General features: G+C 40.5%; 1 protein-coding gene across 1 annotated transcript in view; it reads left to right on the top strand.

The window, feature by feature from the left end:
* SNX2 (sorting nexin 2) overlaps positions 1-23,453 on the top strand; it is a 48,088-nt gene that overhangs the window by 7,551 nt on the left and 17,084 nt on the right. The window contains exons 2-7 of the mRNA XM_006264454.4: positions 1,459-1,576; positions 12,213-12,376; positions 14,295-14,361; positions 14,605-14,648; positions 14,745-14,886; positions 19,910-19,988. Coding sequence (XP_006264516.1) covers positions 1,459-1,576; positions 12,213-12,376; positions 14,295-14,361; positions 14,605-14,648; positions 14,745-14,886; positions 19,910-19,988 — 614 coding nt within the window. The remainder of the gene's footprint in view (positions 1-1,458; positions 1,577-12,212; positions 12,377-14,294; positions 14,362-14,604; positions 14,649-14,744; positions 14,887-19,909; positions 19,989-23,453) is intronic.

The raw sequence follows: 23,453 nt of genomic DNA, 5'->3' as shown, positions 1-23,453 counted from the left end.
TACTGACATGCTGGGAATGCTGCAGAGTATTAGTTGGAGCACTGATGAAAGGTGGGGGAGGTGCATTCTGTTCAGGTAAGCTGTATTAACCACTGAACTTGTGCATGGATTTTGGAGAAATGTTGCTGCGTTGGGTGACTTCACTTCCAAGTCCTGTGTTGGGTTTTTTAGTGTATATGGATCCCTTTGACACTTAGGTGGTAGGAGGCTAAAATAGAAATAAAATACATATGCTTAGTGCATTAATTCTCAGACAGGGTGCAGTGAAGTGTATAGAGATAAGTGCAGGCTCAGGCTTGTCCCTGTCTGAACAAACACCTATCCATACTGCCTGGCCCCTCTACAAGAAGATCAGCAGTATAATATATTTTAACCACTTTTGAAACTGGGTGCCACTCCTTCCACAAATATTATGGAGAGGTGCCTTGAGTCCCAAACAGGTTGAAAACCACTGGCCTACTGAGTTCAGACTTTTGTGCTGAAAAGAAACTAGATACTGTTGTCTGTATTTAATCTCAGTATTTTTTGCTCTTCTTTTTGTACATCTTAGTCCTGACACTTAATAGAAGTGAACCTCTTTCTCTGGCAGCCTTAAATTAGGAATTATTCCTCGTTTTGTGATATTTTTCTTCATCTTTTTGTCTGGAAAACTGTTCCTTAGCTTTGGAGTGATGTTTCTTTTTTTTTTTTTTTTTTTTTAATGGAAACATGTACTGAAGCATAGTTCTTCAGGAAGAAGTGTTTGCAGCTGTTGAATAAAATGAGTTCTGGTGATATCCAACTGCAATGTGTGATTTTGATTTTTTTTTTTGTCTTTACCTTCTGAACGCTAATTCTCTAAACTGTGTCGAGTTATCTTAGTATGTACTGCTCAAAAGAAAACAGGATAGATGAGAGAGCAGATTTAAAAAATGCTTTTTCTTGTATGAGACAAGCTTAACTTCCATGTCAACACAACTTGTTCTACAGGTTACACAGTAACAGTTCTAATGAAATTAACTTGTTCTTACTCTTAGTAAACTTGATCTGGAGCCCAGGGCAGAGGAAGACTTTTAGCAATCTTGACCAACTTTTCAGAAAGACTAAATTGAAGCATCTTGTACAGATTTCTAGGAAGGAAACTAGTCAGTCTAGATTCAAATGTTGAATATGATAAACTTACTCTGCATCTGTTTCATACCATCATATTAACTCTAACTATGGAAAGGAAATGGTTGACTTTTTATGCTCCCAAAGAATAAGTGAAGAGAGTTGTTGACTATCTAATTTCCTTTGTTCATTGTTATCCTGCTAGGAGCAGGAAATGGAAATTGCTGACAAGGTTTCCTTTTTGTTTCTTGTGTTGCACTGAAAAAGAATGTCATATGGCAGACTATTAGAAAAAGATTGGGGGGGAGAACCATTACAAGAGTACATTGCCAGTTCTTACCCTCCTAATTATTTGCTTCTTTTCAACAGTCAAGTCCTTCATCTCCAGAACCCGCTAGTCTTCCTGCAGAAGATATCAGCACAAACTCTAATGGTCCAAAGCCTGCAGAAATTATACTAGAGGATGACAGAGAGGACCTTTTTGCTGGTAACTTTTTTTAAAAAGTGTTTGCATGAATGCTTTACTTGATTCTAAGACGAGGCTTCCCCCCCCCTTTAACATGGGGTTGGGGGATTGTCTTACAGTTGAGTATAAAGGCAGTTGCAGGGGATCTGGGTCTGGGTCTGGGCCAGGGTTAGGGGTTTAGCTGTAGCTGCCTCTGCACCCCACCATCTTCCCCACTGCAGCCTCCCACCACCATGTAGTCTCTTATCCTTCACCTGCCCCTCTTCTATTTCCACTCCCACTCTCCCAACTCCTCCTTGCCTTGCTCCACACCAGCAGGCTCTATCCATGTAGCCTGGGGCACTGAGCATGGCTACAGTCTGACCCCATAGCAGTGACCCTATTAATGGGGCCAGAGTCTGCGAAGTGAAGCAAAAGTAAGGTTGGGGTGGGGGGAGGGGGAGGGAGCAGTGGCAGGGGGGATGAATTCAAGACAACCCTCCAATAATGCGATTCTGTACGTGGAAAACTGTAACAAATGTATGAGTTTTCCATGTATAGAAACTTATTGAGGGGCATCTTTAAGTTGGGGTAGTCTTAGATTCAAGTGAATGTGGTCATTCAAATTCATTATAATGAGGATTTCAGCTATTAAAGAAAACAATATAAAGTAATTTAGCTTCTAATGCAGATCTGATTTTAAGTCCTGTCTGCTACCACAGTAAGTCATACTGTAACTCTAAATCACAGCTGTGAATTTCTTTGTGAGAAAAACAATAAATAGCTTTTTTTTTTTTTTTTGCATGCAACATGTGTAGTCATCCTGTTCCAGTCCCGGTCCTCCCCCAGAATTGGGGTGCATTTATTAAGTGGGGAAATTAATATTTCTGTTCAGGTTAGAAGCACCCTGTTTTGATTCACAGTACAGCAGCAACTGTGGTATTACTATTCAGGCAATTGAGGGGGTCAGTTTAATGGCTCATTCTTCACTACGATAAAATAATCTCTCCTCTTCAGTGGGCATGGTATTCCACTAATCAAGCTAATCTTACTTAAGATAATTTTGCTGCTTTTTCCTGGTCTCTCCTCCTGTTTCACAGTCTTGGGGACTGCTATTTTCAGAATTATAAATCCACCCTAGAGACCAACATCAGCAGCAACTTAGGGGTTCAACTTTCCTTAAGCAGGAAAGGGAGCATTATTCATCTGAAGATTAAGCCCCATCCCTGCTTTATGCAGCCATAACTTGAAAAATCTCTTTCTTCATTCTGCCTTTCAAAAGCAAGGTGCATGTTATTCTTGGGTATGTATATGTGGGGAAAATACAGTAATTGGCCTGTGCTGTTTTTGCTGTTTGAAATATTCCTTTGATTCTCTTAATAATCACTTCTAATCGCTCATCTATGCTAATGCGATACTGTGATGATCTGTGGAATATTGCAGTTCTACGTGTATGTTATCTTGCTAAAATCCATGCAGAATTGTGCCCACACTCAACCTAAACCGACTAAACCCATTTGCTCTAATTGAGCTGTTACTATGTGTTAAGATTTGAAGTATAGACTGGATTTGCACCTAACAACTATCTGCACCCAAAATCCACACTGATTTGGACATCACTTAATTTTTACTGGGTCAGTGGTAGTAAAATTAACTGTATTTACTGGCATACTACATGCATCTTTTCCCCAAAAACATAGCTCTCCAAAACAGGAGTGTCTTAAGTGGAGAAGCTGATTTCTACACTGCAATGGAAACATGGGCATTTGTACACATGAATGTGCTGCAGCACCGGGTGCACGCATTTGTATAAACAGCGAAATGTGCGTCACCACTGAGAAAATGGCAGCAGTGCACTTTTGAACAAAAACACATCAGAGGTTTTAGTTCAAACCACCATTTTCTGTGCACTGACACACGTCACCATTTATACAAGTGCATGCAATGCAACACCAAGTGCATCAGCCAGCATGCTCCACAGACTCGCTTAATTGAGTTTGCTCTGACACACTGGATTTCCAGCACGTTGGAGCAGACAAAGGTACGTGTATAAATGCCCCAGGATGCTAGAATGGCTGCTGGGGATTGGTTCTTTGTTGGGCATTTAACTCTTTCATAGCCACTGCTATATTGGCAACACCCAAAAGCAGTGACTGTGATGTACTTAAAGTTCTGAGGGGTATAGAGTCAGTGACACTGAGTGGTGGGGTCTTCTTGCTTCATCAGGCCTGCATTTACTTATGACTAGGAAGAACCTTCTACTTTTCATTTTGCTGTATCAAAACAAGGTGCGTGTCTCCTTGGGGGTACATAGTACACAGGAAAAGCCAGTACTATATGTCAAGTATTCTAAACATATGGCAGCTTTTTAGTTATGCTTGTTACCAAAACCTTTGTTGTAGTTGCATCATTTGTAGTGGCTCATGATGCTGGTACAGTAGAGAGATGTGGATTATAATAGGCATAGGGTTTTTAATAGAATTAGTTGTAGTCATTCGTCAAGCACTTGTCACAGGATTTCTTCCTTTTGAGATGTGAGAGGAAGGAAATAGAGATTATCAGAGTCCAAGGACAAGGGATGCTAAACCCTTGATTTGAGTGATGTTTTTGTAGTAATGAGATTGGAAGTTAATTGTGTATTAATGTTTAAAATATGTTTTGTTTTTGTTTTCTTGTATACAACTGTCCCAAAAGGCTCGTAGTAGTTTACAGTGACCAAATTACCCGCAGACAGGACTTCTGAAACACCACAGCAAAACCTGGGAATTCCGGTTCTGTCCTTCCCTCCCTCCCCTCCCCTTCTCTCTTCCCCCCGCCCAAACCCTCCTCTCAGTCCGAACCATGCCTCCAGCCACCACTTGCATCCAGATGCACAAAACCGTTTCCCCAACCACACCTGCTACCCCACTTCACCAGAGGAGATCCTCTCCACCTTCCCCCAATGTCTCCTCCGAGCCTGCATCCCCTCTCTCGCATGCTGTCACTTTACCTCCCACAAAAACACCTTACAACTAACTCTTCTTTTCTCCCTCCTCTTCCCCCCCAACAAACACAGCAATTAAATTAAAAAGAACACTTGCAGAACAGTAAAAGAAAAACCCCAAAGGTCACCTGCCTACCCAGGGAGGCTTGATGACTTTGTAGAGCTTGCAGATTGGCTGGGTCTTTCTCCCTTCTTTTGGGCATCTACTAGTTCAATTTTAATTTAATGAAATAGCTCCTTTTTTTTTATTTTGCTCTAGTAGTAAATAGTACTAATATATAAAGATTACTTTGTATATAATCCCTGATTCTTCCCCATTGACTGATCAAAAAGTGATATATAGCTCTTCCTCAGTCTAGAATTAAACATGATGTTAAATGTGCAATATTGTTTCTGGTATGTATCACCTTGTATTCTGAGCCTTCACTTTTATATACACCAGACACACGTTGCTAGTTCTAACAATTTGAGATACCAAAACTGTCACTATTGAAATAAGAAGGAAAAGAAGTTAAAATAGTAATTATAGGAAAAGGTATTTTATAATATTGCTTTATCTCATCACTTACGAAGGCTATTTTAGAACAGCGGACACTTTCTTTCAAGCAAAGATATTCTGGTTGTATACTTCCACTTAACAGCAATAGTATTTACTCTGGATTCATTTGGACAGGATCTGGGAAAGCTAGTCTCCCTAAGCCTATGCATCTTAAATATTTCTTTTAAATTGGGCTGATAAGTACCATCCAGATAAATTGACCTGTCAATATTTGTATTTTATCTTGAGTACGAATGTGAATTCTGCATACAATAATGCAGAGAACTGATTTTTAAGGTCGATTAAAGGGTATTGACTCCTTCAAGAAATCAGACCTTTTCTAAATGCATGTAGCAACTCAATGAGAGAATTTACTGATTCAGATGTAACAAAGTCTATTGAAAGTGGAATTGAGAATTGGAGATTAATATTAACATCAGAACACTAAGGCTGTTAGTGCAAACTCAGGGTATAAGGCTATATGCTAATAGCTAATTTACATGATCCACATACATGGCTTACGTTCATTGGTAACACATTACACTATATCTTTGCATCAGACACGGACATCTTAAAACTGCAAGTACCTTTCTTAGTTGTCAAAGCCATGATCCATCACCTTAAGTAATAATAATTGTGGGTGTGAGATTTAAAAAAAAATTTTTTTTAGGTTGTTACATCTGAGATAATCAAATATATGTTATATTGTGATTAGCAAGCTTTCAAAAATCAAGGCAATTCCATGTCTTCTCACCCAGATATGTCTTCAGTTAAGTGCACTACTGAAATTCTCTCCCCAGTATTATTTCTGGTTCTAGTTCAGATTACTTTTGTTGCTTGTGCCATAGTGTATATGGTAGATGGTATTTTAGTGGTCAGAAGGTAAAATGTATACAGGTAATCGGAACTAACGACATCACCCCTGCCCTCTTGCTGCTTTAGAGTTGGATGTTCTTCTTGAGAAAATATAATACCTTTTCAGTGAAGGTTAGTATTGAAATATGGTCTTGACATTGGTCAGTGACTAGTTTTTCAAAGCTATTGGAAAATTGTCTTAAAAGCCCGGTTAGAAAAGGTTTGAATGTTTGTGAACATTTTGTTTTTAGAAACTCTGCTGAATATACTGTCCTATAGATTTTAGATATTATATTGTTTCTGGCTTAGCCATGTTTTGGAAAAAATGCTTTTTTTTTTTTTTTTAAAGTAACACTACCTATAAATTCTTCTGTGAATCTTCCTCCTTACTTATTGTCAGTATAATGGAGGAAGGGGGCCTGGTGTCATTTCTGTATTACTTGTGCAAAGTTTAGACGGCCAATATCAAAGACAGAAAAAGACTTTTGACTATACTCAGTAGACTGGGGATTGGCACAGGTGCCAATTAGTGGCACATGGAGATATTTTCCTAGGCACACTAGGAGTTGTGTGAGGAAATTGTTTTAAAAAATATATTATTTTTTAAGCTGCTGCCCTGGGCTCTCCAGAGCAGCCACAGGTCCCAGCTCTGTGGCAGGCACTGGGGACAGAGTCAGGTGAACACAGGCAGGGACACAGTCTGTGTTCTTCTGACCCTGTCCCTGGGTTGCACCCTCCAGCTCAGCCTGAACCCTGGAGGCTCCTAGCAGGTGGGCAAGCCCAGGGCTCAGACAAACAGATGCCCTGTCCTACCGGGGTGCCAAGCGCTGGGGCCAGATGCCCAGGGAGAGGTATTGCAGGCAGGCCAGCCCGGCCCTGTGTTTGGGAAGGTGGGGGCTGAGTGGGAAGTGGGGCTGCCCCGGGGCTACATGGGCTCAGGCTGCAGTGGGCAGGGATGCCTAGCAGCACCTGAAGTGCGGCCCAGCCTGGCCTGCATAGCTTCATGGGGATGGGGGGCAGCTGCCCTGCCCTGAAAGGATGCCGCCTGGCCAGGGCAGGACACAGGGCACAGAGGGGCTTCTGGCTCAGCCTCCCTGAACACCAGGCACAGTGTGAGCAGGGAAGAACTGCCCCCAATGCAAGGGGCTGGCCATGGAAGCTCCTGGGAATGACTGCCACGGCTGTCCCAGCCTACCCAGGCCCTGGCCTTGCTCACCTGCAGCTCCCCTCAATGGGTCAGAGCTGGGGCAGGCCCTGCGCAGGGCAGTTGCACTGCAGGCTCCCAGCCAGCTTGGCCCTGCACTGCCGGTGATGGCTGTTCCCACAGCTTGTGGGGCTCCTGCAGCTCCAGGGGCTCCTTCCCACTTGCACTGTGCCCAGTGCGCACAGAGGCCAAGCTGGGAGCCCCACCTAAGCCGGTATCCTGCCCCAGCCAGGCAGCATCCCCTCACAGGCAGGTTGGATGCTCCCCATCCCCACAGAGCTGCATGAACCGGACTGGGCCCCACATTGGGAGTGGCTGGGTGCCCTGGCAGTGGCTTGAGTCTGCAGACCCCAGCTTCCCACCCTGCTCCCACTCTCCTCTGCTGCCATCTTCCCAAGGGCCTGGCCAGACCAGCCTCCCTGTGGTGCCTCTCCCTGCACCAGTCAGACCCTACTCCGAGTACCCGGTCCTAGCACTGCCCCTGCCCGGGTGGGACAGAGCATCCATCTGCCCGAGCCCTGGTTGGGCCCTCCCTTCCAGCTCTGGGCCTGGGCTCTTCCCACTCCAGGACTGTCAGGGAGGCCTGAGCACCCCAGCCTTGGCGGCTGCTGCTGCAGTGTTGCTGCCCCTCTCTACCGAACACTGGCCTGAGCCACCGGGTCCAAGCCTCAGCTGGTAATGGTGGGGAAACATTGACGGTGAGAGTCACACCCTCCTTTTTCTTTCTCTCTCCTCTTCTTTTTTATCTCCTCCTTTCTCTCCCATCTTTTGTCTCTTTTCTCTTCTCTTTCCCTCTTTTTCTCTCTGTCATCACAACATGCTTAGCAGAAAAAAAAATGCACAGGAGCAACGGTAGTATATGAAGTTTTATTTATTGTCACCAGGTTTAGAATTTTTAGGAAATCTGATATTTACCATAAAAAAGGAAAGATTTATGATTATTAACTATATTAATATACAGTGTATCTTACCATGTACATCTGCCCTGGTTTTGTTTTTCTAACATGCCAGTATTCCAGCATCTTACAAGGTAGACGTTGCAGTTTTTTCGGCACACTGGCCAAAATTGTTGCCTGAATAAGAACCTTCTTTGTTATGATGTAGTAGTTTTAAAACTGTTTTAGCTGAAAAGAAATGTACACCATTTTAGAACCTTATTCAATTTTGGAATAAGAATGATCACTGTTTTTAAATGTTGTGGTTTTTTGAACTATGTGGACGGTGCTTCTAGTTTTTGTGCTTAAAAGACTACAAGGTAGAATAGTGTCATCTCTATGGATGGTTCATTTAAATACTAAGAGCATGAAGTGCCTGAACATGGATTTGGGAGCTAGATCTTAAAATGCTAGCTTAACTACACTTGTGGTGTCTTTCCTACTTTACTAGCTAAATAGCCAATAAAGCTGAAATGTAATACAGCCTTGGTTTGTCTATAATAGCCTGCCTGTAACATCAACAACTTTTATATAACTATACATAGAAAATCCTTCATGTAGTTATTGCTTTTGGCATTTTCTGGTGTAGTAAAAGTAGGTGGATTCAGACAAAATCAATAGATAACTGGTTGTATATGGTTCCTTTGATCCACACATGAAGCCCTGAATACTAGCATGCAGTTCAGGTTGATAACCCAAGGATGTGACTGAGATACTAATGTGATGCTCCTGATCACAAGGTCAGACACGGATGTCTCATCTCCCAGAAGTTTGAGTGTTTAGTTTTAAACTTTTCCTTTTAGGATGTATAAGTAAAACAGCCATTTTAATGAAGATACAATTTTCTTGGGAAGCCTTGTTTATCTCAGTGGTTTACATAATTATTCTGAGGATATAGTTTGCTGGGGTGGTTCTTAGGCTACTTCTGCACTAACGATCAAACTAAAGTTTTAGTAATATGCTTGGAAAATGCTAATTGCAGTTCTAATCTGTCAGAATGGAGCAGTCTTAACAGGAAACTACAACTAAATATATTTCTGTCCTTTTGCCTCCCTTGAAATAACCAGGATAACATGAATTTAAGGTTAAATTCAAAATACAGTAAGAGATAGTGTAAGAGTGATTTTTGTACCTGTGATGGTCCAGAAATTATGCAAGAAGCAAGGATTTCTTAGGATGATACCTTTTTAAAAAATAATTTTTATTGGACCAGATGTGTAGAGAGAGAGAGAGAGTTTAGACAGGGCTTCAAATACAAGACATTGCCATCTTGAATCAACTGTTTCTTTTTTAGCAAGTGTAACACTTTGACCTTTTCCAGTAATGTCACTTAAATGCAAACACATTATTCAGCTGATGTACAAGGTCTGTTCAAAAAGTATCAAGACTGACTGACATGTATTTGTGGTACAAAGTATTGGGCGGGGGACGTGGCTTTGAACATGTCTGGGCATGTTGGGACTCCTCTGGACAGGTTTGCAGCTCCTGGTGTTTCCCGTTTTCTGCGGCCAGCGGTTGAAGTAAGATCATTTGTGTGTCGCGTCCCCTTTCGTTATGTTAGAGTGCCCAGAACAACACATGTGCATTAAATTTTGCTTGAAAATCGTGAAAATGGCTAATGAAACATTTGCATTACTTAAAATAGCATTTGATGATGACATTGAGCCGTGCAAGAGTTTTTGAATAGTATTGTTGATTCAAAAAAGGACTGTCAATGGTTGAAAGTGAAGAGCATTCCAGACACCCTTCAGCATGATGCAGGTGTGGCAGCGGTTCACAGTTTGGTTCAAAATGATAAGTGATTGACTGTCCGAAAGATACCAGAAGAAGTTGGAATTTCTGTTGGTTCATGTCATTCAATTCTAACCAGCGATTTGGAAATGAAACAACCAGAAAAACTACCAGAAAAGTGGGTATCTGATTCTCGGATGCTTCACCATGACAACATGCCTGCCAAATCAGCACAGCTTGTGAAGCAATTTTTAGCCAAATTTTAGCCAAACACCGTATCCCACTGGTGCCATAGCTTCCATATTCACCTGATATGGTCCCATGCAACTTTTTATCTTCCCTCAAAAAAAAACGTTCAAAGGAAGATTTTATGATATGGAAACCATAAAACAAAATGCAACTGAGCAGCTTTTAGCAGTTCCACAAATTGGTTATTAGAGGTGCTTCCAACAATGGCAGAAACGTTGGGAAAAAGTATGTAGCTGCAGAAGAAGCATACTTCAAAGGAAATTAAGCTGAAACCCCTGTAAATAAAATATTTTCTTTCCTACAGCATCAGTCTCAATACTTTTTGAACAGACTTTGTATACTAGCTACCAATTGTGTATCCAAATAATGTGTTTTTTCTGAAATCACTTAAGTACTTTAATTCCATTTTCAAAGACAGCCTGAGTCTTTTTCAAAGTCTGGGGGGACTTAATCACCTTAATGACTTGAAGGCACTCTGAAGATCTGAAAGTCACAGCATTCCTGAACCAAAAGTAAAAGTGTCTGTATTCATTTGAATTGTTGACACTTCCTCAAATATCTAGATCTCAGTCTGTTATCACCTCTAAAGTACATATATTATACTTGAGAAAAAAAACTGTATAGATGAAATGTTCTAAAGCTAATTCACCATGGATGATGTGGATAAACAGACATTGGTTCAGTTATATTAGTAATTAATCTTAGCTAAATGTCATATTTTTGTACGAGGGTGGTCTGTAGTTTGAGGCTATGAAGGTATGGAACCTGGAAGACCAAATATGGTATACTGTTTGATATGCAACATGGTACCAAGAGTTGGAGAGGCAGTCTAGTATAGTTGTACATCCTGCTCTGAAAAATGGGTGAATAATCAAGGCATAGATTTTTTTTTTTTGCAAGTTACATAGCCTGTAGGTGTCTTCCAGTGTTTCTATCCTGACATAGCTCCTATATAGGAGGTGCAGCTTTTTTCAGGCAAAAACCTATTTTGACAGGTTAAGCCATGCCCTCCCCTTCCCCCCTCCCCCTCCAGCTATACAGGGGTCAAAGGATGCTCTTAGATGGCATCTGCATGTTCCTACTCCAGGTATAGCTTGCTGCTTAGGAGTGACTTTTGTACTCTCGATATAGTCATCCTGGTAAAACTCTGTAGCATAGACCTTTTTTTCCTGTAGCTGCATGATTATCTTTTACATGGGTTCATTTTTTGTGTATGCTACAGACATCTTAATCATACAATCTTAATGTTAGGGTAGTTTTCCCTCCCCTGCCCCCCAGCTGTGCTGGTCCAAGATTATGCAAGCAGCAGTTTTTTGGTGATATCTTTTACTAGGACATCTGTGTAGTTGTGAGGTGTTAGACAAGCCTTTGGGCACATAGTGCTGCACTTTACCCAAAAGCTTGTCTAACATATTTTCCAACAATACAGTTTGCCAAGTAACTTTCTGCTCATTAAACTTTGTAGTGTTGGGGTGGTTGTATAGGGAGTTGTTCTCTTTTAATGCTCTGTTAAGGTTTTCACTTTTAAATGTTGAAGCCTGCTTAAGGGCTGCTAACTTTTCATTTGTTGACCATGTCAGACTTTAATGTAAATAGTACAGATGAGTTGTAAGAGTTGTTCTCAGTCTTCATTAATTTACAGCACCCTGCAGGCACAGTACTTAAGTTTTACTGACTTGCCGCTCCTCAACCTGTATGAAAGGAGAACCAAAGACTCATCACTTGCCAAAACACTTGAATGGTATTTTGTTTTAAGTACTGAATTCTAAAGTTTAAATACTTTACAATGTAATGCTTTTTTCTCCTTGCTAACATCAATTTTCTTTTGCTCTCTCAAATACGTTTGGTTTTAATTGCTTTGTCCTGATCAGAAATTTGCATACCAAAGTTGGCTTCAGAGTAAATCTCTACTGGTAAGTTATAAATCAGTAATGGGGATTGGGAGGGGAAACTAGTTTATACAGTCATCTAGTGAAAATCCATTAGATGTACAATTGTATTTAAATGGTTATTAACAATATTTACTATGAAACTCCACCTGAGAAATGAAGACACATACAGCAAGCCTTAATTTGCAGTTTTAAAACATGAATATATGATTATGCATGATATTGCAGGCAGTGCAACAGTCTGGTGCACATGTGCCTCTGCAGTGATAATTACTAACTCATAACTTCTTTTAGAAGCCACAGAAGAAGTTTCTTTGGACAGTCCAGAAAGAGAACCAATCCTTTCACCAGAACCTACTCCTGCAATCACTCCAGTAACGCCCACCACACTAGTAGCACCCAGAATGGAGTCAAAAAGTATAGCAGCCCCTGTGATTTTTGATAGATCCAGGGAAGAGGTACTGAATTAACCACATTTTAACTTTTTTTGTAAAACTCTGAATTGTACTTATGGAATATTGGGTGGTGATAGGGCATGTGGCAATCTTCACTTTTATTTGAGTATTCATCTCTCATTCTACCTACAGTACATTTTCTCTTTCTAATGAGATCTCAGCAGTCCCAGTAGTTTATAGAAATCAGTTTGACTCCCATCTGAACAGTAAATAATTAGTATTCTGTTTTAAAGTATTACTGAGTGTTGTGCCAGACAGCGAACAGATTCCATAATCCTGCATCTTAAGTTTAAAAATGCTGGAGGAAACCAGGAAAACTTCATCAGTGTTGCTTTACTGTAATCAAAGACCTGCTTAGGTCATGTTGGTATCAGGCAAGTGGAATATCACCTGTAAATTTCCAAGTATTAGTCTTGTGACTGGCTTCAGATGCAAGTAAATTATGGTACTCATATTAGAAAAGTAAAAGGTAGTGTGGCTACTATGCTAATCTATATATACATTTATGCACATTTTGATATCTAGCTGCCTATCTAATGCAAATGAGAAAATAGAAGTTAGTGTTTGCCAGCTGAAATTGTACCTTTTATGTGCTCTGCCTGTCTTTAAAGTCGGGCAGTGTGTAGTGCAATATGTCTTCATTTTATGGTTGTGACAAAGTTAGGTTATCAGAGGTAGTTGGGTAGGAGAGTTGGGTTTTTTTTGTGTTTTAAGAATTTGGTACTTCAAGAATAACCAGAATGCTAAAGAGAAATCTTAAATAGAATTTAAGTTTGTGTAGGTTGAACCTTGTATTTCACCTCTAGTATTTACTGTTTAAAGTAAAACTGCCATTTAAAATTTGGCGGGGGGTGTGCGCATTTGCATGTGAGCTGATGCCCCCTTTCCACTTTTTTTTTTTCCTTGTTTCTTAAAGTGACAGTCCTGCCCTCCCACAACAAGAAACTTTGAGCTTTTCCTTGTATTTCTGGGATTTTTGTTTTGCTAGTGATTGATTTTTTTTTTTCTTCCTTTGTTTTGTTAGTGATTGATTTCCCTTTCGTGCTAGTCTGTTTCCTTCTCTAGGGCTAATGACAGAAATTACACATAAACCAGTATACGTGATCAGAAACCAGTTCAAATCAGTAACACAACAGAAGTTCAGTGCACATAAACCACTTTCAAAGTGGCTGAAACTGGTTTAAGATGAACCTGGCTAGATGTAGTATTAGACTTAACTGATTTAAGTTAAAACAGTTTATTGACCTTCTGTCCCAGATCCCCTCCAGATTCAAGTTGGCTCAGTCACCCAGCTTCCCAGGATGCTTTTGCACCTCCCCTGCAAACCCCCCTCGCAGAGTAGGTGGGTTAACCTTGGCCCAACCTGTTTGTTCCAGCCAGAGAGGCATACTGTAGCGCTCCCCAGCTTCGGGCTTGGGCCACTGCAGGCATGTGGTTGTAGTTCCAGAATCAAAAGTGAATGTCTGTTCAGTTGCTTATTGGTTCAATCTATGCATCTTAGATTAACCTGTGAAGACTGAATCGATTGTGCCTTGGGCTTTTTAACTGTGTCTGCTTAGCCTAGGAGGATCTAACTTTAGTAGACACAGTGCTTGGTTCTTAAAAGGTTCTTGTTGGTTGGGGCCTAGTGAAGACCTGTCTTGTGACTACTTTCCGTCATGACAAAAAGCGAAGTGTATATGTTTTTTAAAGTTTTGAATTAACTGGAGTTTGTATCCTTTTGCTATGTGAAAGCTGTGGGGAAGGACTTAAGACAATAATTTCTGCAAAGTTGTCCCATTAAAGTTGGAAAGTGTGTCTTTTGGGGTTGTGCTTTTCTAGCTACTGACTCCCTCCTCTCCTACTTAAATATTACTGAAAATTACTTTCGTTGTTGAAAATTCACTTTATATATAACAGTATATAATGTTCTTTTCTCCAGATTGAAGAGGAAGCAAATGGAGATGTATTTGATATAGAAATAAATGTCTCGGACCCAGAGAAAGTTGGTGAGTTGATATCATGGATTTAAAGAAATCTGAGACACTTTCAGCATTGCTATCTCCTTGTTAGCTGAAGAACTTGGGGTTTATATATTACCATTCATGATGCAGTCAGCCTGCTCTTGTAAGAATTAAATGGGTTGCATTTGTAATGAGATAGGTAGATAACATTCAAACTTAACTCCAGATTTAAATAGTTCAGAAGATCTATTTTAGGATAAGTATCTTTAACTGTGTGTCTTCTTACAGGGGATGGCATGAATGCCTACATGGCATACAGAGTAACAACAAAGGTAACTCTTTGAAAATATCTGTCACATTACTGTAGGTAATCACGTATTTGTTGTTGTATCTACTTATACAGCCTAACTTCTTACTTTTTTTTTTAGACAGCTCTACCTATGTTTAACAAAAATGAATTCTCTGTTAAAAGAAGATTCAGTGACTTCCTTGGTTTGCACAGCAAATTAGCAACAAAGTATATGCACGTTGGTTACATTGTGCCTCCAGCTCCAGAGAAAAGTATTGTAGGTAAGTATAGCTTTATATAAGGCTGATCATTTGAGGTTTTGTCTAGGTATCGTTTGTCATGAAATACTGACTACTGGCTTCTAAAACACTCTTCAAGTATTGCAACATGTATGTTCTTTAATATAAATAGTTTCCAGCTTACATTAATGTATTCTGCGTAGAACATGGTCAGTTTTGATCTGGTGATTCAAAACTTAATATATGCGTGTTTGGGGGGGGGGTTGCTTTTTTAAAAAAATGCAATCTTGCTGCAGGCAGGAATTGGGTAAGATAAGAACTTTAACTGAAGCTCATCCTATTGGAAATTAGTTCAGTTAGAATCAAATCCTTGGCATGGTTCAGTTGTGTCCCCAATGGCTTCTGGTTTCCAGCTGTACAGGCTTAATGAGGGCGCTGATTTAGTAGAGTTTGTTCTTCCTGCTTCACAAATACTGAAGGCTGTGCAGGTAAGTAAAGCTTCTTGCAGTGAGATTGGAAAAATGGTTGTCTTGGAGTTGTATGGTGGTAACTGATGCAAGGAGGGAAAGAAACCAGCTTCTGTATGTAATTTGATATTTGTCTAAAAGGTTGTTGTTGCCTTTTACTTGAATCATTAGATTAGTAACTCATACTATACATGTGTACAGGGAGTAGACATCTTATGGGAGAATACCAATTTCATACTCATTTTACAGGCTTAAACTGTGTTTTTAACTATATGGAAATGGTCTGAAACAACAGTGACTAATACTGTGCAGTATTCCAGATGAGCTTCTCAGCTGTGCTGTGCTGATAGTACAGTCCCTTGTGATTTTTGTCCCTCTGCTAATATAACCTGATTTTTTACTACTTTTAACTGGAGTTGGATAATAGATTGGCTTGTTTCTTCTCTTTCAGTATGTCTTGCACAATAATTACTTCCCAACTTAATGGTCTATGACTTCCTTTTAGTTGCATACACTGCAATAGAATACACTTTAATAGGTGCTGGATGATAGCCAGGAAATAGATTCTGTGCAGTATATTCCAATAACTAAACAATGCATAATTAGGACAAGTTACTAGATATAGCAAATATTTACATGGCTTGAAGCATACAAGTGTAAAATGCCCATCCAAGTTCCTCGTTTAAGGCAGTTGGTATTCTGCTGCCACTTAAACTGCTAGATTTAATGCTTACCCGCTATTAAGCTTTACACAGCATGGAAATGGTGACTTTTTTTTAGCTGATTTTTTTTTTTTTTTGTGAATTTGTCACCCTACCTACCTGTGATAGAGGCCATAAACACACATTCACCTGTGGCACTACCAAAATGAAGCACTGTGGGGGCATATGCACATTTGCAACCCTCTGGCTAGAGTTCTGCATGTGCATCTCAAGTGCATTCATCAGCCAGTGGGCAGTCGGGAGCTGCTCCTTTGCTATCCCCACCCCCAGGGAGCCTGTCAGTGAGCTCAGATTGACAGTATACCCTCTCCCCCTGCTGGGGAAGGGCTCAGGTCATCAGTGATCAACTGGCGGCTGCTAAAAAGTGGCAGCTGTCAAAAGACAGCCTGCTGTCACCGGTGGGGGTGGCAGGTGGTAAGCTCTATTGTGGAGGGCTGTATATTTGGCTTTATTTGGCTCAGTAGGAGAAAGATGCCTACTTGTTGGGACCAGCCCTGGCTGTTTTTGACAGCTGCTGTTGCTGCACCACTAGGTCCCAATCCCAGTGCTGGGGCAGTGGCCGTCAAAAACCACTCTGCTACTTGTGGAAGTGGTAGGAGTCAGGAAACCTGCTTGCTTTGCCCTTGCCAACCCTACAGGTGTTGAGGAAGCTGTTTAAGAAAGTGTGTTCTGTGGCAGCTTGCTGTGGCTGGGTTGGCTGTCAGGGAGCCGGCCATTCTTCTGCCCTTCCTTTTCTGGATGGGGAAGGTTGGGGGGGTTGCACAGAGGAGGGAGAGCAGAGCACTAGAATGCTGGAGGTCTGAGACCCCCTGCCCTACATGTACTGGCACATGTAGCACCTTCCCAGTTACAAAATGTGCTATAGAGAAGTTCCTATTTAAAATGGGAACGTTTTTGTAGTATTACAGATTGCACAGATGTATATATGCTCTGTTTGTAGAGCTACAAACAGAATGTGTGTGCATGGCCCAGGTAGTCTTAGTAAATGCTCACCTTGCTCTTATCTCATCTTTTGATGGATATGAAAAGATACTGCGCTCTGGCCTACTTGAGCATTTGCCATTCGCCCTATTCGCTTGGCTTGTATTCGTCTAGGCAGCAGCTCCTATCGTATGCTTCAACTTTTTTTTTTTTACTTACTTTCTTTTACTTTGGAAAAAAAAGTGTGCTAATAAATATCCATTTTGACTCTGGAATAGATTTAAGTATGACATACCATCTAGTTGTGGTGCCTAGGCAGCGCTGTTCTCAGGATACACATAGCATGGTATATTTTTAATCTGAACCAGAAATTGTGTAGCTGCTTGAGTGTGGTACTGTGGGCGTGAATAACGGAGTGTGCGCGCTCCAGGAATCCAGATGGCAGAACAAGATGGCACAGAGGCCCATGATCAGACTACGTCCCCTACTCCCCCAGCTGCAGACACTGCCAGCAGGTTCTGGCTGGTCCAGGAGGGTGTGCATGTGTGTGTAGCCCTCAACAGCTTGCCAAAACTCATTAAGTGTCCCTCCAGCCCAAATAATTGTCCACCCCTGTTCTGCTTCCTGCTGCCAGCCCTGCAGGCAGCATAGCCCTAGCCACTCAGAAGTTGGACTGCCTTGCTCCATAGCATAGGTGTTTTATTTAACAGAATTTTTTTTCTTAGTTGCTTCCTGAACACAGTGCTGATCCACAGATTTTCACAATAAGGATAGTGCCATCAATGGGGTTTTTTAAACATTCAGATACTCTGCACACACTAACATGTGCAACCCGGATTTAATGTTAGTGGCAAATAAAAGGAATTTCACCTTGGTCCAGTTCTGCTTATGGGCGTATTCCTGGGGAAATGAGTCTGTTCCTTAGTAACCTCAAGTTGCCAGTGATGGAATCAAAATTGTATTGATGAGAGTATATTCAAACACTTGTTCTTTGAACAAAAGGTATCTTTGAGCCTTTAGAAAATTTCAGATTTACCTTCTAAAATGTAAAGTATTTCAGAGTCTGAATAACGGAAAGTTGATCTGGGAGAAAAAATATATACCAAATATATTATATTAATATTGACGTGACATATTGTCTCTTGTTTATAGGTAACTCGTTAAGTAGCCAGAATGAAAGTTGGAATGAACTCGTAAAAGTATGAGTTTATTGAATGACTACCGAACTTACAGCTGTAGCTTCTATCATTTACAGTGTATGAAATGGCAGCCAGATCATTTGTTTGTTGACTGTTGATCCTTCAGGATCATGATGTATACATGAGAGGTCACCCAGACCTTTGATGCATATGCCTAAGCAGGAGTTTTGAAGGAGTGAAGGCTGTCCAGACCTCCCACCCCTACCTTTAGGCCTCTGAGACAGAATCCAAAGGCCAGGCGGAGTCCAGAGCTGTAGTGCCTCTGTGGCTGGATTTGTATAAGTATCAAGGAATTGATCCCAGGTCTCCTGGGAGACAAGGAGTCTACCACTGAACCACAGGGGACTCTGCCAGACTGTTGTAGCACAGATGCATATATAGAAAAAATGTAGCGCAAATGTATTAAAGGAAAAATATTATATTTTGAACTTAATAAACATATCCAATACCTTTGTCAGCAATATGCTTTTTTTTCACAAACATATTTAACTTTGAAGCTTCAGGAAAATAACATCCGCAACACCTTTGATTTACCCCCTGTATAATATGGTGGTAGGCAAATGCATCCAATTGATTTAAGAACTATGAGGATATGTATGTAGTATGTAGTTAATAGTTTATAGCTTTACTAGAACAATACAATAGAAGTAACAGTAAAATTATATATAACAAAATAATTCATGGTTATTGGTAAAAGCATACAGTGAAATTACATATTCTATTTTAAACAGAAGTAAAAATGAACATAATATGTGATGATACAAAACTAGGTAAAATGAAGTAACATAAAATAGAATAAAATAAGGATTTTTTTCCTTGCCTTTACTTTGCAGTAGTAGTGCAAATACATCTGTGAGGTATAGGATGAGCTGTACATCGTTAGTGAGTAGCTACATTTATTTTTTCTTCATTAGCCCAGTACTTAAAATTTTCCATTAATGGAGAGATCCATTTTCTTCATTTATTCAAAGAATGAGCAAGATCACAAATCGTGAGTTGGGCCATCTATCTCCCTTTGCAAGAATATATCCTGTCCAGATACGGGGTCCAACATCACTTGCCCATGTTGACTGCAAATCCTGTTACAGTAAATTGCAGTCTTGTAATGGCCTCTTGTTTGTGGCTTTGTCCTGCAGATGGTTTCTAGGCCAAAAGTTTGCTTTCTTTTATCTCAAAAAAGGGGAATCTTGAGAATCACACTGCTTGCATGTTTGTCTGCATGCTGGTGTCTTCCTTAAGTGTTCATCTTGTTTTAAATATGGGGAAATATTGGGTCAGACTATTTCATGGGCCAGTTGTCTGGAGAAGAATATAAATATTGTTTAGCCATCCAAATAAGAGTTTACTTGGAGCAGAAGAAGCTTTTAAAATGCACTTAGGGTATCTGATAAGGGTTCAAGCTGTAATTTTATCCAATAATTTAGAGTCCTTAATGTGAGCACTCCAGCTCAATTAAGTAGCCCTGTTTCAGATCACATAAGCCCTTCCATTTTAGGGTTTGGTAAGAGATAAAAGCCACCTTAACGTAGCTGAACTTTTTTTTCTGTCTTGGAATGAACCATGAAGTCAGTACCGTACAAAAAATGGACGCTTCCTTAGATTTATAGACTTTTAGTGCTGCCAGTACCAGCCTACTAATAGTCTTTCAAAAAATAAAAATTTCACCCAAGGCTTGTTTTGCTTCAATGCGTACATTTTTGTGTTTATGTTGATTTCTTCATAATACACAGTTAATATGATGCTGTTTTCTTCAAAGGCATGACCAAGGTAAAAGTAGGCAAGGAAGATTCTTCATCTACAGAATTTGTAGAAAAAAGAAGAGCTGCACTAGAAAGGTAATGTATTTATCTAGATCTGATTCTGCCTCCCACACCTGTTTATACAGAACTCATTAAGTGTATAACAAGAGCCTCATACAGCAGCCTAAGTGTCTGCTGTATCAGGCCCAAATAATCTGTGTTTTGTTTCCATTTTAAACATGGTCAGTTTGGGGGGGGGTTTCTTTGTTCAGTTTCTACTGACAAAATTAATTAAAACTTGGTACTAAATGGACTGTCTTCATAATGATTTTTAATTTTTCATAAGTAAGTTTTAACTATATTCTTTCCTATTGCACTTTGCAAACTCTGCTTAGTCAGAGGAGAGAGTGTTTTTAGCGACCCATTACTCTGACTAATCTATGCTCACAAACTACTATACTTTGAGGTAGTGCAAGTTTAGGGAAAGACTTTAAATGTAAGAAAGACATTTATATTCTCATTTAAATAATCAAATGATTTTACCTGCTAATGGTAGACTAAGATTTTTTTAAGAATTAGTTACCTTGAGACCTTTTCAATGAAAGCCAGTAAACTTCTGGAAATTTTGAGTGAAAATGTCTTACCAGTGACATTCAAAAGACCTCTTAACTGAAATTTAGTACTGAACTCCATCATTAATTAACCAACACTGGTCTTAAAGCAGTATATAGGTTTTTTGGGTGCTAAATCAGTTCTGGTTTTCTGCTTTGAACTAGAACTTCTTCATGTTGCCTTTCTAATAATTTTGATACTGTAGCCTGACTTTTTTGATACTGTAGCCTAAATACATCATACAAAGTAAGGTGTATTTGCCACATAAATCAATGAAGATTACATATATTTTTAACAAAACAACACTTTGAACAGCTGTGTAGAAGGCTTGGGGTTTATAAAATAACATTTTAAAGTCTACTAGTTTGTAAAGAGAGAGAGTTAGTTAGCCATGTTGGCCTGAAATCGGGCAGAAGGCAGGGCAGGATAGCACCTTTGAAAACTAATTATTTCAGAAAAGTATAGCTTTTGTAGATGACTAGCCTACTTCCTGGGACAATAAATATAAAATGCATAAAATCAGGTTACTGTCAAATAAGCATAAGGCTTCTTCTTGCCTTATCACTTGGAGGAAGATTTTTATAGAGGCTGTTCAAGATTTGCCAAGAAGTCACTGCTGTTTAAGAGCTGCTTTTTGACTTCTTTGTCTTCTAAAGTAGCGAACTAGAACTCCATTTTAGAAACTAGTAAGCATCATCATCTTGAATAATAGCTTTTATTTAGTACCTTTTTTTTTAAAGTCTATATGGAGATCAAGACTTATATTTCTTTCAGTCATCGTAAGAAGTCTATGAAAAGCATACTTGCTCATTAGGCTATTAGATGAAAGGAGAAAATTGAAAAAATCCAGGAATTTTTTGGGGTTTATATTCAAAACATAAAAACAGAGATGAAATTGGGGTAAAAAGAAGAAAAGGGGGGGAAATCAGGAGGGAGGGAGGGAGTAAGGCTGGGACTAAGGAAAGTGCAGGGGGAAGTGTGCAGTGCAGCCCATCAGCTGCTCCCAACGCTGCAGCAGGGAGCAAAGCTGGGGGAGCTGTCAGTGGGTGCGGGGCAGCGTGGCTCTTGCTGCTATGCACCCTCCCCTCTGGGGACTGGGGAGCTGTGCCGGGCTCTTCCTGAGCGGTGTGCGCCCCCAGATCTGTGTGCAGGATGGGAGCAGGCTGCTGCCCACCCTGAGCACTAGCAAAAGCCCAGTGCCACCGCTGGCACCAGGCTGCAGAGAGCAGGACCAAGCTCTCACACTAGTCCCCGTGTCGTCCCCCCCCCCTCCCCCACGCCTAGCGGCACTTGCAGCTCCCAGTGCCCAGGGCAGGGCCAGAGCCACCAGGGTGCAGCTCAGACCTGCCTGCCCTGGAAGCAATTCCTGTGGCCTGTCCCGCCCTGCCCAGGGTCAGAGCCAGGAGCCTCACACCCCCAGGCAGCAGCTCCAGCCACCCTCCACCGGCCCCCACACAGCCGCCGCCGCCGCCACCACCCCCTGCTCTGCATGCAGCTGCTGCCACCCCCTGCCCATGACTGGCCAGAAACTTGTGCCTCAGATAACCAGCACAGTGGTACTTTTAGCTTACTAGCACCACCCATTTTTTCAGTTCACATCCCCATTAATCGGCACGAGTGGGGAATGGGCCATTCCCCACTTGTGCCAGTTAACAGGGATTTGAACTGAAAAACAGGTGTAAATCAGTAAAAACCGAATGAGTTCAATAAAAAATTAGGGAATTTATCAGTGAAAATCGGTAAAAACTGAGAATGCAGAACACTATTCATTCCGATGGTCTGCTGGTTTATATCCTTTCTAAAGGAACAAATTGTCTGTGAATTCATTTGGCCAAGCTGCATGGTGACATCAAGTATTCTGCTGTTGGCTTTGAAGCGTTGAAGAATGATTCAAGATCTGGGGTGTCCAATCAATCAGTTTTTGCAGAGTTTAAAAATCAGGAACATTTCTATATTATGTCATGGTAGGGGGAGAGGTGTGTGCAGGAGAAGAAATTATAATTGAAATCTCTTGGTTGTGAACTTTTTTCAAGTATCCCAAGTGAGACTCCAAAGATGGTGTTTTCTAGAACTGTGTGAGTTGAGTTTATAAGCAGGGATCCTGACATTCTCTTTTTAAAAACACCAAATTCTCTGATTAAAAACCCCCCAAATCTGAGTTTTTCCATGATTAAAATTAAATGCTGCTATATAGCAATCAGTTGAACACAAGGTTTTATTGATTATATTTACAATTTTTAAGTGATTTGGAAGCCTGCAAGGGGAAACCCACTGTTTTCTGCATTTTTCTCCTTTTAAAGGAGAAAATCTTCATTTTTTCCATGTCAAACAGGGAAAACCCAGATCCCTGCTTATAAGCTAAAAATTCTTGGTTCATTCATAAGTATGATGGACTAAATCAAGTAATTACATCCCCAGGTTCATGTTGAAGAGGTTTTGCTAGGCTTCTGCATCGTGACAAACAGAATAACTCTCCTCCCTTCTTGCATGCTACTGGCTGCTTTTATTTGTGTGGGTTTTGCTTTTGTTTTTTTAACTTTTTCTGAAGCATTGTGCACCAACCACAACTAAGACTAGCTTTTGATTGAACCATGCTTGTTTCCTTGTTACTGGAACTAGGAAACTTCTGGCTAGAAGATTGACTGCTAAACTTGGACTTGTAAAGCAGTTTTTTCCACTAAGTCAGGTTGGACCACACTGCATAGTGTGGGCTTTTTCTACTATCCTTCGAGCTTGTATTAACCAGGAGCATTCTGTTTGATATTGGAGGTAACTTAAACCTATACCTTGCTACACTATCCAGATGCCTATGATGTTTCTTGCCATCTTTTCTGGATTTTTTTTTTGGGGGGGAGCATATTTAATACTGACTTAATATGAATCTATAATAACATTAATGAAACTTGGTGCTTGACTCCAGATGCTTTCAGTTTAGTTGGTCAGGTTTAT

The sequence above is a fragment of the Alligator mississippiensis genome, chromosome 3 (assembly GCF_030867095.1).
Source record: "Alligator mississippiensis isolate rAllMis1 chromosome 3, rAllMis1, whole genome shotgun sequence".
NCBI classification, from domain to species: Eukaryota; Metazoa; Chordata; order Crocodylia; family Alligatoridae; genus Alligator; species Alligator mississippiensis.
The sequence above is the reverse complement of the archived record's forward strand: the minus strand, read 5'-3'. Positions and strand labels throughout refer to the sequence as shown.